General features: G+C 39.8%; 1 protein-coding gene across 4 annotated transcripts in view; it reads right to left on the bottom strand.

Moving 5' to 3' along the window:
* The window catches only part of slc1a7a (solute carrier family 1 member 7a), an 88,039-nt gene extending 70,261 nt beyond the window's left edge, over positions 1-17,778 (bottom strand). Inside the window, exons 1-2 of one of the 4 annotated variants that reach the window (XM_047367301.1) lie at positions 17,720-17,778; positions 3,750-4,105 (exon numbers count right to left, since the gene is read on the bottom strand). In XM_047367301.1, coding sequence (XP_047223257.1) covers positions 3,750-3,890 — 141 coding nt within the window. In that variant the 5' untranslated portion in view covers positions 3,891-4,105; positions 17,720-17,778. Of the gene's footprint in view, positions 1-3,749; positions 4,106-9,230; positions 9,278-17,719 lie in introns of those variants that run through there. The other 3 variants (XM_047367302.1, XM_047367303.1, XM_047367304.1) reach the window with 3 other exon arrangements.
* Positions 17,779-18,309: the final 531 nt, after the last annotated feature.

Below are 18,309 nucleotides of genomic sequence, written 5' to 3'. Positions count from 1 at the left end.
TTTCATTAACTGTTGGTTTAGAGTTGGGATTAAATGAGAACTAGGCAGAGAGATGATTGGATCAGACTGGTTCCACATCAGTTCTGTAGCATTTTATGATATATAAAAAACAAATGATGATCAAACTAGACCATAAACTAAGATTTTTTTGCTCATTCTAAACCTTTTCTAGACATTTACACAAAAAATAAGGACATTTGTGGTTAGTTGATTATTTCTTTGGTGTAAAATTGCTTTTTGGTAATAAATGTTATTCCTTTGGAAAGCCTTTTCATTTCTCTTTTAATTGTGCTACATTTATAAGGAATATGCATTTAAACAGTGGAGCAGCGGAGTTGAATGTGTCGGCTACAGCAACAAAAACTTCAATCACCTTGTTTTGCTATTGGTTCTTTTTTGTAGTTGTTTTATGGATTGGATGATAGCAGTCTGAAGAAACAAGACAGATTGCCTATTTACCAGAAACCACACACAACCGGAACCACCTGGAACCTCCTCCTCATGCCAGTCACAGGCTTGGTCACAAACTGCTGCGGGATGATGGTTCATTTAACCAAATTTGTCGCCAGACAGCCAATGTGGTTGTGTTGGTTACTCTGGAATGAGCAGCACAATCAAGCTCATCCAATTTGTGCTAAATGTAAATTGTTTTTAGGGGAACAATTATTAATCAACCCATTAGCTATGCTTGTGAAGAGACTGAAACCTTTACTGGTACTATTTAAACCACTGGTGTCCAAGGTCAGTCTGCAAGGTCAAGGGCTCCACATGTTTTAGATGTTTCCCCGCTTCAACACAGTTGAATCTGATGAAATGGTATTAATCAGGCTCCTGCAGATCTTGATGAGATGTTGTGGAGGTAATTTAGCCATTTAAATAAGCTATGTTGGACATATATAGAACAAGTCTTGTTTAACTCTTGCTAAGAATTGTAATTGCTTCATCATTTTGCTTTTCACCTTGTAAAGTGCAGTTACTCACAGTTAGACCAATACCTTCTCTCCATATTCTCTGTGCTTCAAAGCATAACCTCTTCAGCATCTTATTTTTTTTTCTAACATACTGTACTACTTTAAGCATTTTTTCTAACATACTGTACTACTTTAAGCATTCAGACTTTTCTTTAACTTTAAAATAATCTATGAGTAGTCGTTCTTCTGGATGCCTGAAGTCCCTTCAAAGGTTTTCTTTAAGTTTTATTTTTACTGTCATAATCCTATCTTTTCACTGACCGTTTGTTGTTAGTTAAAACATTTCACTCTGATCTATGAATCAATTATTGGTGTTTGCAGCCATCATTATTTGCAGTATTGATATGATTTTTTTTCTTTTGCATTTTGCCTGCATGTAGCGGCTGCTGAACCAAAACTGAAACATAAAGCATCATGACAGCTTATTGTGGTGACATCTGCAGAGGAACCCATGTGACCTAAGTTAATCAGCATTTAAAGAAATTACTTTTATGCACATATTCACTGCTGGAATTCCTCACCACTACACACTCCTGCAACAACATTAATAAAACATGGTGGGACGACTAAATGATTTTTGTTTACAACAGAGGCATTTTACAGGGCCATGCAAAAGTATTCACACCCTTCACCTTATATTCGGTGACATTACAACCACAAATTACACAGTATTTTATTTGGATTTTATGTGACAAACCAATGCTGAATACTGCATAATTATGAAATCTACAATACATTTATTTTCTGTCCCCTTTACTCTGATACTCCTAAATAAGTCGCATTGGAGCCTTTAAGTTCATCTCAATTGTACTGTAAATCCAGCTGTTCTTTGAACACCTAAGAAAGTTGTTGGAGGACACTGGTGAATAAACAGCAAGTACAAGAAACACAGCGGACAGGAATTAAGGTTGCGTTATACAACAATATCCCAAGTTTTGAACATTAATAGAAGACTGTTCAGTCTATTATACAAAACTGGAGGAGCAGCATTATGCTGTCAGAATAGTTTTTCATCAGAGGTATGGTAGTTGGCCAGACCTGCACTGGCTCCCCATTAATTTCAGAGCTCAGTTCACGATTCTGGTCCTGACTTATAGAGGTCTTCATGGTCAAGCCCCAACTTATATCAGTGAAGTCTTGTATCCGTACATTCCCCCCAGGTCTCTGAGGTCATGCGATAAAGTCCTACTGGCTATACATCACACAAGGCTGAAAACTAAGGGTGATTTTGCAACAGTAGCTCCCCGACTCTGGAACTCTATCCCATTGTGTATAAGGACTGCAGATTCGGTGGTGTCTTTTAAAAAACAGCTAAAAACTCATCTTTTTAGGCTTGCGTTTGGTTAGTTTATTTTTGATTTTATCTTATTTTATTTTATTTTACATATATAAATATATTATTCCAATTGTAATTTGTTTTAGTGTTGTGAAGCACTTTGTGATCTGTGTCTTGAGAGGTGCTATATAAATACAATTTTACTTACTTACTTACTTACTTACCTAATGGGAACACTGGAAAGATAAATGGAGCAAAATACAGGACAATCCCTGATCAAACAATAGTCATAGGGTAGATGGCCTAGTCAAAGTCCAGACCTGAATCCAACTGAGAATCAGAGGCAAGATAATTTATGCTGACAAAGCTTCTCCATCCAATTTTAGTGCAGTTGATTATGCGACAATGAGCAAAAGTTTCAGTCCCAGCAGAATTAAACAAAAAGCATGCCACACTTGTCAGAATTTTAAAAATCATTGATCACCTTCTGCTTTACAATTTGCATGATTTCCATGCTTGCAAGACACTGTCCGTCAGTGCATTTATGTCTGATTAGTAGTTGCAGCTCCCAGCATTCTGTGAACTCCTTTATTCTTTTTTTCAGTTGATGTTATGAGAATTTAATAAGAATAAAATGTTTAATGCTGACTCGTATCTGTTGGTATCATCTCCTTTTAAGCTACCCCTGTCCTCGGCAGGATTGGCAAGTTCACATTTCACAAAAACAAAAAACCTTCCTCTCACTGGTTACATTTGTTTTGTTGTTGCAAACCCCAGAATGGATTTTAAATTGGCCAGAATTTGAGTGATGTTCAAGGTGCCTGGTAATTACAATCATGGTACCACTATTCATAGAACCATTAAAACAAGCAACACCCTGGAACCTTTGGATAACGCACTGACTCAAAGTAATACATAAATGCATTCAAGTGCTTTTTTAATTACAAAAACACAGTGTCAGTCACTTAATCTAAACAGATCAACAATCACCTGAGCGCTGCCCTGATTTCTATCTTTCCAAAATAAACTCCGCAAATCATTGTATTGGACCTTTTGTTTTTTAATGTGTATCTGTCTGCACCGTGTTTCATCAATCTTGCTTAATGTGTGTGTGACACGACATGTTAGAGGGTAAATTTTGCTTTAAAGGTTAAATCTTTAGTTAACTTTGACTGGGGCAAAGATTAGGGTTAGGCTTGTAATCAGTGTGGTTAAGCCTCAGGGAACTTGTTGTGCACCTCAAACACACCCTCAGGGATTTTATGTTGTGTATTTGTGATTAGAAAAATTTGGAGCAGAAACAATGGGTTAAATTAGATGAGTGTGGAAGTTTAAATGTTTTGCTTGAATCCATAATTTTCTGGAGATGGGGGCATCACTGAATGACATCTGAAGGGGGAGATAAGCAGGACCGACTGGAAGAAAAATTGAGCCTGTGCATTGAGGAGGTGGGTGGTTGAGGGTCACAGTCGTCATTGAATGGGTATTGTCAACCAACTGACCTGCTCGGAGAGCTGCTTGCCTCTAAGGAAGAAGCCCAGCAGGCAGCCGATGACCACAGCCAGCACAGACAGGATGAGCAGTCCATTCTGCTTGCAGACATTCTTCACTCGGCCCCACACTTCTTCCAGAGCCATCGCCATCCTCCTCCACCACCTCCTCCCGCTATTCGTCTCGGTCCTGACTGCAACTTTGCAACCCCCAGAGAGAACCACCAAAGCAAGCCCCTGTCTTTGATCTGTTATTCAGCCAAATACATCCAGTCGACAACCAACAATTGTTTCTGCACTGGGGGATGCAACAGAGGGTGGATGTAGCGGGTGGAGAAAACTAGCACTCTGATTAAGGAGAAAGTGGCCTTAGGAGACAGGACAAAAAAATGAAAATCAATAATTAGAAAAAAATCTATAAAATCAGAAGAGATTTCAGCAATGCAAAAAAAAGGGTGAATAAATACGGTATAGATCCAAAAAAAAAAACAGTTCAGGAGTTTTTGTGCGTCCCCCTCCGGGCTTCGTCGTTTAATACTTTAAATCAAACTAGAAGCATCCCTCATACTCACTCCCTCTCTCAGCCCGAGTCTGCCTTCAACCTGTTCACCCTCTCCCCTCCCTCCCCCATAGGCCACATTTCTGCCAGCGACCAACAGAGGGCCCTGCGACAGCTGGCGGTATTGTCATTAGAGTTAATACTACGATCCTATTAGGCACCGTGCAATACAACTCAGATCTAAGGCTGGATTAGAGAGCTCTCTGAACAATTGGACAGCAGATTGGTCCAGGCCACCAAACATGAAGAGAAGGGCAGAGGGGATGCGGCGAGAATAGAAGGGAGGGGTGGAGGGCAAAGTCACAAAGGGTTTAAGGCAAAATTGTGATTTACAGAGTGAACATTTTTACGACACCTGAAGATACATGAACAAAATAAGAATCTTCTTAGATTTTATGGATTTCTGTCAGAACTGTGTAGGTAGCAGTCCATTAAGTCCACAGTCACACAGCTTGTACTGTGTGCAGTATACTTAGGTGATGTCAGCTATATAGCTATAGACCAATAATCACAGTCACCTTACATAGGGCAACAACAGCACATTCAGAATACTGATGTAGATTAATACACAAATATCAACAAAGGGGTAGTTTGTTTTTTACTTAATCTTCTTGTTTTTGTTTTTTAATAGTGTCAGAAGTAAGTAAATTGGTTAGATGGTTTAACCATGTCAGTAAAACCACATTAGTGAGTAATACCCTAAACAAAAATCCAGTACAGCCAACTGCCCTCAAGGGTCACCTAATTAATAAACCCATCAGGACCTGGCTGTCTTTCAAAACAAACTGACTGGGAAAGGAAGGCATTTATCAGAGAAGCAGCCAAGAGGCACATGATAACGCTGGAGAAACTGTAGAGATTCACAGATCAGGTGGGACAATCTGTTAACAGGACAATTATTGGTTGAGCACAATCTAATCCCAACAGCAGAGTGGCAAGAAATAAATCCATAAGAAGTTCATTTGGCACTTTGCCTGAAGCCATGTTGGAGACAACCAAAACATGTAGAAGGAAACGCTCTGATCAGATGAGACCAAAACTGATATTCGTTTGGATGGTAGGTAAATAAAAACAACAACAATGCACAACATCATGAATCACCCACTATCCTGAAGGGATGCTTTTGTTAAGCAGGGTCATAGAAACTGGTCAGAGTTGATGGGAAGATGGATGGAACAAAATACTGGGCAAGAGGCTGCAAAAGACTTGAGACTGATGTTCACCTTCCGGCATTACATTAACATACAACCAGATCTACAATAGAGATGTTTAGATCGAAGCACATTTATGTGTTAGACTGACCTAGTCCAAGTCCAAAACAAATCATATTGAGAATCTTTGGCAAGACTTAAAAATCATGGTTAAAAAGATGCTTTCCACTCAATTTTTTCTGAGCTTGAGCTATTTTTGCAAAGAAAAATAGAAAACAATTTCAGACTCCCAACATACCCTAAAATACTACACCTTTAATTGCAACACAAGGTGGTATATGAAGTACTACTCAAGAAAGGTGAATACCAATTGATGTCAGACTTTTGGATTTTTATTGTAAAAAATGTTAAACATCTTGTATTGTTTTCCTTCCACTTCACAATTTTGCACAACTTTGTGTAGGTCTAATGTGATATGTTTTAACCTGTTAAGCCCTAAGGTTTTTTAGAGCAATTTCTGCCTGAAATTACATACCTTAAAAAAAATCAAGTATAGCTTCACAATTATAAGGCCTACTTGCACACCTTTGGTACCTGTGTAAAGGTAAGACATAAAATAATATTTTTTCCAGTGGAACCACTATTGTAACTATGTCTGATTTATTTGTGATTAAACAAAGAAAAAAATTAAAATTTTTGAGACTCGCCAAAGGTTTTTTCTAAATGAGCATTGCAAAACATTATGGAAATCCTTTGGAATTCCTAGTAGAACCACCAGGTTGCATTCACACATCTTCATTATATCGGCAGCAAATTTGGACTGAATAAGTTGAAGCATATATGTTTTAGACAAACGTTTTAGAGGGCAGTGTGTCAGATGGAAATGACAGTTTGGCAAAGGGTGCCAAAACTTTCCCAAATGTGTTTTTTCACCTCATAAAAAGGAAATAAAAGGGAATCTGGTCAAATAAAAGTGCTGATTTCCATTGTCCTTCAGCATATTACATAGCCTTTGGCTATGACATTTACCCTGTGTGTCATCAAAATGAACAGTTGCAAACATAACTGGAAGCTAACAAAGTAGCGTGAAAGCTAGTAGACGACGGACACCAACCAGCAGACTGTAATGTGCAAGCAAATTACATCACCAGAGAAGGGGCCAGAAATACAAGTTATGCCTTGTTAGAAAGGGGAGAGTCTCTAGTTTGTTATGATATGAGACATGTGGATGTGCTGCAAAGAGAAAGGTGCTTTTTGTACCGTTTTGCTTACAGAGTCAGCAATGTCTGAGGGACCTTAAAATGTTATCGCCTGTGTTTAAGTTGCTGTAAAACTAAAAGGTATTTTTGCAAAACTCATTTGTGGAATTGTTTTGTGAAGATTAAAGCCTTCTGTTGCGATACGTTTAAGAAAAAAAAAATTGGTGGAATTTTACCTAGTTTTATAGACCGCCAAAAAGTGGCGTCGGGCTTAAGAGGTTGGGGTATGATTACTTTAGCAAGATACAGTATATAGTCCTTCCAAGCAGCCAGACTGACTTAAAATATTTTAAAGTGGCTTGAAGGAATATTTCTGTGGCTTCCTGAAGGTCTTACGTTTTTAAAAGTCTGTTTTAGCTGAGCAATAAATCATTTAGGAATATGAAAACCATTAAACTCTACAAATGAACTAATTAAGAGAGACATTTAAGCAAACTTTTAGTCACTTTGTTACCAACGGCTAGCCACAAATCCTATCTTTTTCTAAGCCTATGATAAATTCCAAATCCAACAAAGTTTAAATAGAAAATAGAATTTCTGTCTTTCATTCCAAATTTCCACATTTTACTGTGCATTGTTCAAGTGACTAACACCAAACCAGGAGTGCGTGTGAACTTGCTGCATGGCTAGTGTACCTGGTCCTTTGGAGGACAGAAGAGGGTTAAAGGAGGTCTGGTGAGATGAGAGGAAGTACAGCCAATAATTAAAGCAGCGAGGCTTTCTTCAAGGTTTGTGCTACTGTGCCTAGAGGAAGTCCAAGGGAGAGAGTGATCGGCAAAGGACAGTCAGACTTGTAATTAAAGGTGAGTAATTGTTTGGGGGGTGTTATAGTGCTACACCACAGGAATTCAAAATAACTGCAAAACCGAGTTGCTGCCTGAACCCTTAGAGAATAAGAAATTTATGATTGAATATTTCACTCTCTGAAGTAAATAATCTATAGGGATCATAAGAATTTTACCTGCATGTACCTGCATGTTGAAAAATGACATATTTGGACCTTATTTAATTAGAGATTCTGCAACTTTACTTTTATTCAAAAAGCCACAATATAAACAGAGAATCCCTTAATTATTTAGTCATGCAGCCACAGTTTAGGGAAAGGCAAAGATTATTTAATGCTGCAGACAAAGAGTGTAACCAATAAGAATATATAACCCTTTGCCTTCTATTACTATTGATAAGTCACATCAATCATAGCCATTATTTCTATAGTATTTTATTTAATTTCAGTTTCATTATTTAAGGCTTTTGTACCTTATTTCCATAGTACACGTCAATAATTGGTAAAAATAGCAGTGAGTTACCATCCCAGAATGTTTTCTTCCTAAGCAAAGTTTCTCTCATGAAACACAACTGGTTGTTCGCAAGGACAGAAAAGTTTATTTGTATAGCAAGATTTACACCAGGTATTCAGAGTGCTTTACAGAAAAAAAGCAAACAGAAATAAAGAGAATTATATACAAAACTGGAAATATACTAAAAACGATTCAAGCATTACATACAAAGAAACAAATATAAAGTTGCTTATTTAAAACAAATATATAGGCAAGACATTATAAACATAAACTGATAAAGTAATCTTTGGGTTGGTGCCAGACATGCACAGGCAGAACATGCCAACCCCATGCAGAAGGACTGCAGGCCTGGATACGAGCCTAGGACCTTATTGCTGCAAGGCAACAGTGCTACCAACCACAGCCATCTTACAGCCCATTGACAAGATTTAAAATTCTATCCTTTTACAATCAGGGAGCTAGTGCAGTGACTACAAGCATCAGTAGGCCTTGTTCAATGCTGATCTCTAACCTTGCATTTTTGGGACAGAAAAACAGTATCTTGTGCCTTTTCTGCATTGGGCTGAAGTAAATTCAAACCATTCCACTCATGGGCACTGACACAATGACTGCTATAGACTGTGGTCAAGAAGGTTGCACAGAAATTTACAATTGAATGTCATCAGTGTAGATTTGTTAGAAATACAATAGTTTATGAGCTAGGGGGATCATATAAATGTTGGTTACAGGTGGCCTGAGAATGAAGCCTTGAAGAACACCACATGTGATCTTTATTTGCTTAGATTTATGATTAACAAGTGCCACAAATTAGTTACGAATGAGGCCAGTTTAGCATAGTGCAAGACAGCCCCACCCATATATCAATCAGTCTGTCATGATCAGCTGTGTCAAACGCAGCACTGCGATCAACTAATACCAAGGGTGTATTCACACCTGCCACTTTTGGTCCGCTTTAAACGGACCAGAGTTCGTTCCCTTCTTGGTCCGGACCTTTTGTGCAGGTGTGAATACACTCAAGCGAACCCTGGTCCGGACCAAACAACCGGACCGAGACCCACTTTTTGAGGTGGTCTCGTTCCGCTTCCAATCGGACTCTGGTGCGGTTCGCTTATGGTCTGAATACAAACCGGCCCCGATCCGAACCAACTACAAAAAGCGTACGTCTCTTTGGATATAAAAAGCCACCGTAGCCGGTAGCAAAGGTGTGTGTTGTAAGGTAATCATACCTGATAAGCTGTGTGTTGCTTAGCAACGCTACTGGCTTGTTGTGGGACACGTAGAGAACGTCAGCGTTCAGCACGCATTCTCCTATGGGGTTCTGAAATTATAAATGGAACGTCTCAAAGTCTGTATTGAATGAGCTGCTCTTCTCACAATAATATTGCAGCTGTAATAACGGCACAAATATGCAGAACAGAGGTGCTGCACGCAGCACGTCTACAGATGTTTTCTTAAATGTCTGGGTCTGTGCTCTGTCCCGCCCCTGTGATTTCTGTCCAATGGGAACAAAGATCGTCACCCACGTGGCTTTGTTTACAAGTAATAGTTCACCTGCAAAAAGTACAATGTGAAAACAAACCGCACCAAATGAAAAAAATAAAGTTCGCTTTTGGTCCGGACCAAACAAGCGGACCAAAGGACTTTCCTGGTGTGAATACACCCCAAGACAGCAGTTATCTGTTTACTTTTTATAAAGGCATCCAGATTAGGTTCCTTCAGAAGAAGTTTAATCACTGCAGTGGTCAGGGCATGTTAATAAAAAGTATTTACTATCTGCAATTTTTCAGACATTTTTGAACTTGTGGGGACCGTAACAAGGAAGTGGGAAGAGTTCATTTCCCTCAACCTTTTGTGCAAGTGTGAATACACTCAAGCAAACCCTGGTCCGGACCAAACAACTGGCCGAGACCCACTTATTGAGGTGATCTTGGTCCACTTCCAATCGGACTCTGGTGCGCTTCGCTTATGGTCTGAATACGAACCGGCCCTGATCTGACCGAACTACAGATCACGCATGTCCCTTTGGACTAAACAAGCCACTGTAGCCAGTAGCAACGGCGTACGTGGTACTGAAATCATACCTGATAAGCTGTGAGTTGCTTAGTAACGGTATTGGAAGTTGTGGGACAGGTAACATGCATTCTCTGACGGGGTTCCGAAATTATAAATGGAACGTCTCAAAGTCTGTGTTGAAGCTGCTCTTGCCTCTCACAATAATTTTGCAGCTGGAATAACGGCACAACTATGCAGAACAGATTTTCTGCACGCAGCACGTCTACAGTTGTTTTCCTAAATTTCCAGGTCTGTGCTCTGTCCCGCCCCCATTATTTCTGTCCGATGGGAGCAATGATCGTCACTCACATGGCTTTGTGTACAAGTAACATTTCACTCGCAAAAAGTACAATGTGAAAGCAAACCGCACCTAATGAAAGAAATTAAGTCCGCTTTTGGTCCGGACCAAACAAGCAGACTAAAGGACTTTCCAGGTGTGAATACACCCAAAAATTCAAAATGCTTTCTTTGACATATTTATCGCTTTAAACAAGCATTGAAACCTTAATATATTGACCAGTCAAACCTGGAGAGGATTTTTCTACATTGATTATAGAATATTTTGAATAGTTTGTGATTTTTTTTACTATTAATCTATTTGTGAAAATAATAAATGAGAGATTCTTCGCATTTCCCAGAAATGCTGATAAAATTTTGCGCTGTTTCATTTTCATGAACATTTTATTAAATGTGATCTTGTCTCCTGAGCTCGATGTGTCATTACACCCTTAGTAAAACGTTTCATAAAAATATTCAGTATTTTAAAGGCTTTACAAAAGGAAAAAGGGGCCCTGTTCACAAGTGTAAAGGAAATTATGTGCCCTGGGTTAAATGAGAAAACAGAGACCATGACAGACAGAAAAGGAAATTTGAAGGAGCAGAGAAGCATCACAGGGAAGAAAGACATAGACCTACAAGCATGAGAAAAGTGCTGCCAGAAATAATGCACACTTCCCAGACACAATATAAAACTTTGGATAATGTTTCCTTTGTGTTTCAGATTAGGATGTTTTAGTTTAACAAATAATTGTGGAAACTATTAGAATATATTTTGTTTAAATTTCTTTACTGTGGCCTCTTTTTTTTTTTTTACTTTGAGCACTTTCTTCAATATGTCTGCATGGTCCATATGGGGGCATATTAAGTTTTCCATCAACAAATTGACACATCGGGTTATTACCTACAAATGTGACACAGAGGATTTGTCTCATCTATTAAGTTTATTTTCATTTCTAAACCATCAGAATTCCAGGCACTGTTTGTCTTCAGTAGATGGTTCCTTTATGTCCAATTTGTTCATATGTCCAAATAACCACCCGATGAAGGCCAATTTACAGAACTTGGTAAGTGTCAGCGGGTAAAAAAAAACAAAGCCGGTGGAAATCCATGCTCATGCTTTACTAAACTGTTCTCTTCGTTTTGTAATGCATCTGCATGGTTTGATAAACTGCTCATTCTGTGAGCGCAGATTACTCAATGACATCTGTCGAGAGTTTGGACGCATGCCCCACACCTGCGAGGTAAGGTCAAGGGATCTGTTGTCATACATAAACTTAAAGCACTGCCATGTTTTTATCAGCACACTTCACAGCATGTAATATGACTTTATTTTTTTAACATAAAGGCGTCCGAACATGTCCAAACTGTCAACAGATGTCACTGAGTAATCTGCATGCACGAATTGCAAAACGGAGCGCACAATTTATCAAACCTGCAGAAACTCAGAGCAGTTTAGTAATCTATGCGCACCGATTGCAAAATTGAGTGCACAGTTTTGTAAAGCATAAGCATGGATTTCCACCGGCTTTGTTTTTTGTTTTGTTTTTACACACTGACACTTGCCAGGTTCCGTTAAATGATTACAAGAAAGTTTGGCTGCTTTAGAAGCAAAATATAGAAGAAAAAGATGTTGTCGGCTGTGCTAAAATAAAGTCTTTTGTTCATCATTATGAACAAAACAGCACTGTAAAACAGACAAATACAAGTTTCACCTCCACTGAAATAAACTAAATTAAAGAAAAAGCACTCCAGGAAAATTAGGCTGTTTTACCACACTTTCTGTCTCCTACTTTACTGTGTATGCACAGCTAATGAGCTGTTGTTCCTGTGTTGAATCATGTTGGTTACGCATGGCCACACGGCACTGCTATGCTCTTGTATAGTCCAGGCTCTGTCTGACAGCGTTTATCAGGTGTATTGCTTGTTAAATTCAACAACAACCTCGGGTGAAAATACCTGACATCAACTCATCAAACAAGACAACGAGCAATCAGACATCCCAAGATGCTGCAGGAGAGCAGCACTGTCCTGAATAAATTTACAACTGCAGTCTCTTAGCAGCTCATTATGTCAAGGTTTATGTAGTGGAGGCCCCCGGAATGCAGACGAGCAGGCAGCGTGACGGTAAGTGAAATAATTTAATTAACAAAAACTTACTACAAAGGGTGACGGCAAAAACAGGCATGGGCAGGCTGGCAAAACAGGCTTGGCATGATCAAAAAGGGCAAGACACGAACAGAGACGGCAATCCAAAATGTTTCCGCAAGGAATGAACAGAACAGATGTGTATATATAGAACAAGAACAAGGTGAAACGAGGAAATTCATTTGCTTAGTGCAGGTGAACCGAATAAAATTAATTGATGGACAGGAGAGAACACAACGTGACTGGAGCAAAACAGAAATTCAAGGATACAAACTACAGAAACATAACTAGAAAAACATGAAACTAAAGCATTACCACATCCAAAAACCTAACTTGACAAAACATGAACCAGAAGACAAAAACTAAAGCATGACCAGGAAAATAATAAACAGAAGCATGATTCAAAACCCTAAGTGTGAGAAACATAACAGGAAAAACCCACAACCAAAAACCAAACAACCCCAAATCATAACACATTATGACCAAAACTGCAATGTTAATAAAATTATTAATAAGACAATTTGGTTCAGAACTAAAGAGAATTCAACCTGGAAAGACTCACATAATGGAGAAACAACAAGAAGACGGTTAAAGAGTTTATTATTGAAAGATTATTTTTTTGGCGCTCGGACCTCTGAGGGAGACATGAACGCTGAGGATGAAAATGAGTTTGAATAAACATCTTATGATTATGATTAGGTACGTCTTCCCCCCAAAGGGGCCGAGGCCAGGCGAGGCTGAACTGAAGGAAAACGGAGATTAGTTATGGATGATCTGAGATGAGCGGGGAGTAAAAACTCAGACCAAAAGTTTTTGATGGATTAGACTCGAACGGGCTTACCCTGAGTTATAACTGAAGATACGTGGATGGCCGATGCCAGGTCAGGTGAAGATGGGCTGCACCTGACAGGCGTCAAGGTGGCTAGATGAATGCCTGACAAGGCATAGGATTGAGATGGTTGCCAAGGCATATTTGTAAATGCCTGCCAATGGCGTGTGAGAGCCCGACAGCTGAATGAAACGCCTGCCAATGGCTGAGATTGTGAATGCCTAACTATTTGAATAGGAATGCCTGCCACGGCATGATTGAAAGCGCCCGAAGATGGCGGAGATAGAGAAGCCTAACCATCTAGATTGAGATGCCTGTCAAGGCATGACTGAAAGCGCCTGGAGATGGCAGAGATAGAAAAAGCCTAACCATCTAAATAAGATGCCTGTCAAGCCATGATAGAAAGTGCCTGGAGATGGCGGAGATAGAGAAGCCTAACCATCTAGATAGAGATGCCTATAAAGGCATAAATGAAACGCCTGCCAATGGCGTGAGTTAGCCCGACGGCTGATTGAAATGCCTGCCAACGCCGTGAGTTAGCCCGACGGCTGATTGAAACGCCTGCCAATGGCGTAGATAGTGATGAGCCTAAAGAAGCAGGATTGCTATGCCTGGCAAGGCATATTTCGATACGCTTGTCAATAATGTAGACTGATGGGCCTGAAAAGGCTGAAGGAGCATGACAAGGCTTGGTTGGATATGCCTGCCAGTGGCGAAGATCCAGGTGCATCTGAAAGAGAGAAAACTAAAATAAAACTGTCTAAAAACATGGTAAATGAATTGAAATAGGAGAAAAGGCAAATTTGAAAAGGTTAGATATGAGAGCCAGGAATAGAGAAGGAAGATTAATAATTGATCTAGCTCGAGGAAAGGATTGGATAAGGCTGACCACCACCAGTAATTGTGAGAGTTCTTACCTAAGAACTGATAAATCGTTGTGCGAATAAGACAGATAGGAGGTCAGGACGGACATACAAAGAGAACACTGATGAGGACCAGCGGCCGCGTTTTTGGAGCGAAGCTGTCGAAACTCCTAGTGAGGCGGCTATAGTGGCCACCCCGATTCGAAATGAGTGACGTGAAAACTGACTTGGGGGAAGATTGCATGAACTAAAATTAATCTCAGATGGTTGAAGAACCAAGAAGCAGTCATGGGAACTCCTCCAGAGTAAGGAAGAGGGGCAAGGAGGTTGGAAAGAGTTTGTGGCGTTTGATGGCGAATTTAAACATGGCATGAAAAGGGCAGAATGGACCGTTTAAACGAGCAATGAAGATGAAGCAAGGACCTTCCTTTGTAATGTTTAAGATGATTTTTAAAATGATTGGGATAGAACTTTAGATCAGCAATAGTTAGGTCTCTAGCAGGATCGAATGAGCTTGATGGGTAGTAAATTCCCCTATTCTAAGGAAGCCATAAAAAGCTAAAAGCCAGGCGCTGGAGAGAAGAACTTTAGGTAGGATGAAGAAGGGCCTGAACGGAGCTCTAGGAGGAGATCTTTTAAGATGGAAAGAGTGATAGGTCTCCTGGAATCTGGCTCAGGAATGCTATGATTTTTTTTTTTTTTTAGACCTTTGAGTAAAAGTTTGATAGATGGTTTGAGAAAGGCTTGGAGTGGGTTCAAAAAGTGGCCTTTAGAAAAGAAATTTATGCCGGTGTTGTGGAATTTTCTTATCAAAGTGGGTAGAAGTTGACTCATAACAAGAGAAAATCCGGACTTTGTCTTTATAAGTTTTATTCAAAGGCATTCAGCATTTGAAGACCCTGACACTGAGGTTAGTCAGTGAAACAGAGCCCCGAACAACATTTACACACAGTATTTATACCAGAACATGACAGTGTTATCTCAACTTCAAAGAGTCTGTGTTTTACGACCCTAGACCCTTCTCGGGTTCAGAGGTGAGAAGGTTACCTAGGAACAACCATCTACTCTCCCTGAGGCATCACCGTAACAAATGTCCTTTTACAGCTTCCTCCTCTAACACAGATGTTCACTGGAGTGACTGTGGAATGCCTACTGCAAGAATTTCCATCACACCGGCTAAGAAACTCTTAATATAAAGGAGTTTGAATTGCCGGACATCAAAGCAATAAGTAATAAGCTAAGATGGTAGGAATGAAAACGGGATAAAGAGGAGTATTATGAGCTACACAGATTTTGAAAAGTTGGGCAAGAAAGAAATAAGACCTGAGATTGGAGGGAGCCAAGCCTGAATTATATTAATAATTGGCTGATTGGAGTAAAGGAATGAAGGATGAGATTAGTCTATTATCAGGTCTTTGAGAGGTGGTAACTGTGTTGGATGACATTGGCTGAAGGGCAGAGACGATGGAAGACCTGGAATTTTGAACGAGAAAGAGCATCGTAAGTGAGTTAAGATGACCAGGAATATTGCGGGCAGTAATGATAAATTGTGAGTTACAGCTGCCAGGTGATGCGGCGCATGAAGGGCACGATTGACTAGAAGAGGAGTGGCCTTTATTTATTACTTCGACTACAGCTGCATTGCTGCAAAACGGCTATGCGTTTTCTTTTCCATTGGTTGCCCATACACAGCATGCAATAGTGATGGGAATTATTTCATAAGAGGCTGATAAATCGGATTGGGGAAAGAAAGGTGGCCCGATGCCAGCGAACCATGTATCCTGAAGAAATCCCCCAAAACCCACGGACGGAGCTGCGTCTATGAAAAAGGAGTGGAATCTGCTGACATGACGACGACATCATAGAAGAAAGATATTTTGCTGTGGCAGTAATGCAGTTAATGCTTAGAATGAAAACACTTAATTCGGGAAGGTGCTGTAAATCGATTGTCTCAAACTGAACAACGCAGCACCGACCCGATATGCAGAAAGAAAGTCTGCTCCACCATTAGACGGGATAAGATAGATAAGATGTATATTAAAACAGTAAATGGTTCCTTAGCTCCTGGTTACTAAAGGCAGAAGGTTGGTATAAATGTTCGAATGCGTAAATTAATATTTTGATATTCTACAGAGCAAACAGGTTGCTTTTAAAAGTACATCCCCCCAGTAGAGGGAGCTAATAGGAAGGTTTACTAGTTTTAATATAATAAACTAAGTAAAGTCAGACAGTAAAAATAATTAGCGTTGCATTTAATTTATTGTACGGAGGAAATATGAAAGCGATGGTTACAAATTAAATAAATATATGTGGTAATGCACTCAAGGAAAAGACTATCAAGGATAAACAGGGGTTGTAAATATTTAAGGTCAATAATTCAATTATGGTAAATAATGAGGCAAAAGATTTAAAGCAGCATATTGTTAGAGTTACTGAAGGTATTTATGTTCTGTATATTTTTTAGCTATAATGGTGTGTTCACATGCAAGGTTCTCACAACGAAAGGATTGGGAACCATCTGCTTGAGAGACCATCATTTTTAACTGAGATGGTACAGACCTTAAAGAACTGAAACAAGGCCAACTGAGCCACAGGAATCAGAGGTAGCTTACGTCATGACAAAATTCAGTGGCGAGAATAAACCAGTCTAGGCAAACTCCTGATTGAGCGAGTTTGGACACAGCTTTGGCAGAGAAGGATTTGTGATATGATAGAAAAATCTGGAAGCCATGTTTGAAAAGAAGGTCGATGATGAGAGAGGAATAGAGATCGCGCTTATTCTATGCTCAGATAACAGAGCAGAAGACGTCTCTGAAATGCTTAATGGTGGCTGAAAGCTCGCCGAAGGGGATTCTTAGAAAGGTGGGGAGTAGATAATATAAACACGGCATTAAAGCCATTAGGGAAAGTGATACAGTGGTCAACCTCGAGAGATAGTAAAATGAGAGAAACCAGATTAATGAGCTGCCCCTGCAGGATGTGGAGCAGAGCCTGAGTGAGACGTTAGAATGCATGGAAGTATATGATCTACCTGGATGTAAAAGAGGAGTGGGAAACACTTACTGCACACTTTCGGATGGATTTGTGTGAATGGGAGAAAAAAATTACAATTACGCATTCCCTGCAAAACAATTTATTGAACATTGAGAGAGAAACCTCAGCTCTAACCAAATTTCAGTTATCTGCCATTAACACAAGCCTCCTGCACCTGCTTGTGTTAGGGTGCTCTGTTGATACTCAAGTTCTAATCATTTTATTGGATTTTATCTTGTTAGAACATCAGCTAGGGAGGGCCTCAGGGATGTATCGTTAGCCCCTGAGTTCAATAGGTTCACTGATGATGTGACAGCAATGGGACTTATCCGTAACAATGTTGAAATATCACAGAGCTGATGTCTCTTTGCTGGCTAACAGACATAAACTCGTCAACTGGGTCCAAGGATGTCATACAAAACCCCGATCATATGCAAAGTACAAATGAAATACTGTTTGTGAATCCGGTATTTTCATTCATGAACGGGGAAATTAAGGTGTAAGAATTGCTTACTTTCTCTCTGAGGCCTGCAGAAGCAAACTGTCCCAGAGAAGTTCTCTACAGAGAAGCGGTCTCTACGATGCCGAGCAGAGCGGTCTCCCAGTCTGGAAGGAAGACAGCAGAGACTGCATCACCGTGGTAACGGTAACGTGCAGTGTGGTTGGCGGACAGAACTTTCATCCACAGCCATGGGGGTTAGCTAGAAACTAACCGTTTGTTCACAGACCGGCCGACAGAACAGCCGCCACTCCCCACAGCTAAGGAGGTTAGCTGCAGCTAACTGTTTAAAGACTGTGGACGTTTCTTCAAACTTCTCCGCCTTGGACAACGTTCCTCACCACAGTTCATGAGGTTAAGTGTTTGGGCAGAATAATATAGAAAGATTTAGATTGAAATGATCTAAACATTTTTCATTTTATGAAGTTTGATTTTGTTTGTGTTGAACTCAGCTATCTTGGTGCTAGCAGAATACCTGCAGCACACATGTTCAGTTTGTGTTCTGTGTTTGTGTGTTTTTAAAGTTGAGACACACTTTATTAAAGGGTGATTTTAAACAGAAGATTGATCATAATGCTTATGCTTTTTAACGCTTTTATCAATGG

The sequence above is a fragment of the Girardinichthys multiradiatus genome, chromosome 6 (assembly GCF_021462225.1).
Source record: "Girardinichthys multiradiatus isolate DD_20200921_A chromosome 6, DD_fGirMul_XY1, whole genome shotgun sequence".
Classification (NCBI taxonomy): domain Eukaryota; kingdom Metazoa; phylum Chordata; class Actinopteri; order Cyprinodontiformes; family Goodeidae; genus Girardinichthys; species Girardinichthys multiradiatus.
Note: the sequence above shows the minus strand (reverse complement) of the source record. Positions and strands in the feature narration are given on the sequence as shown.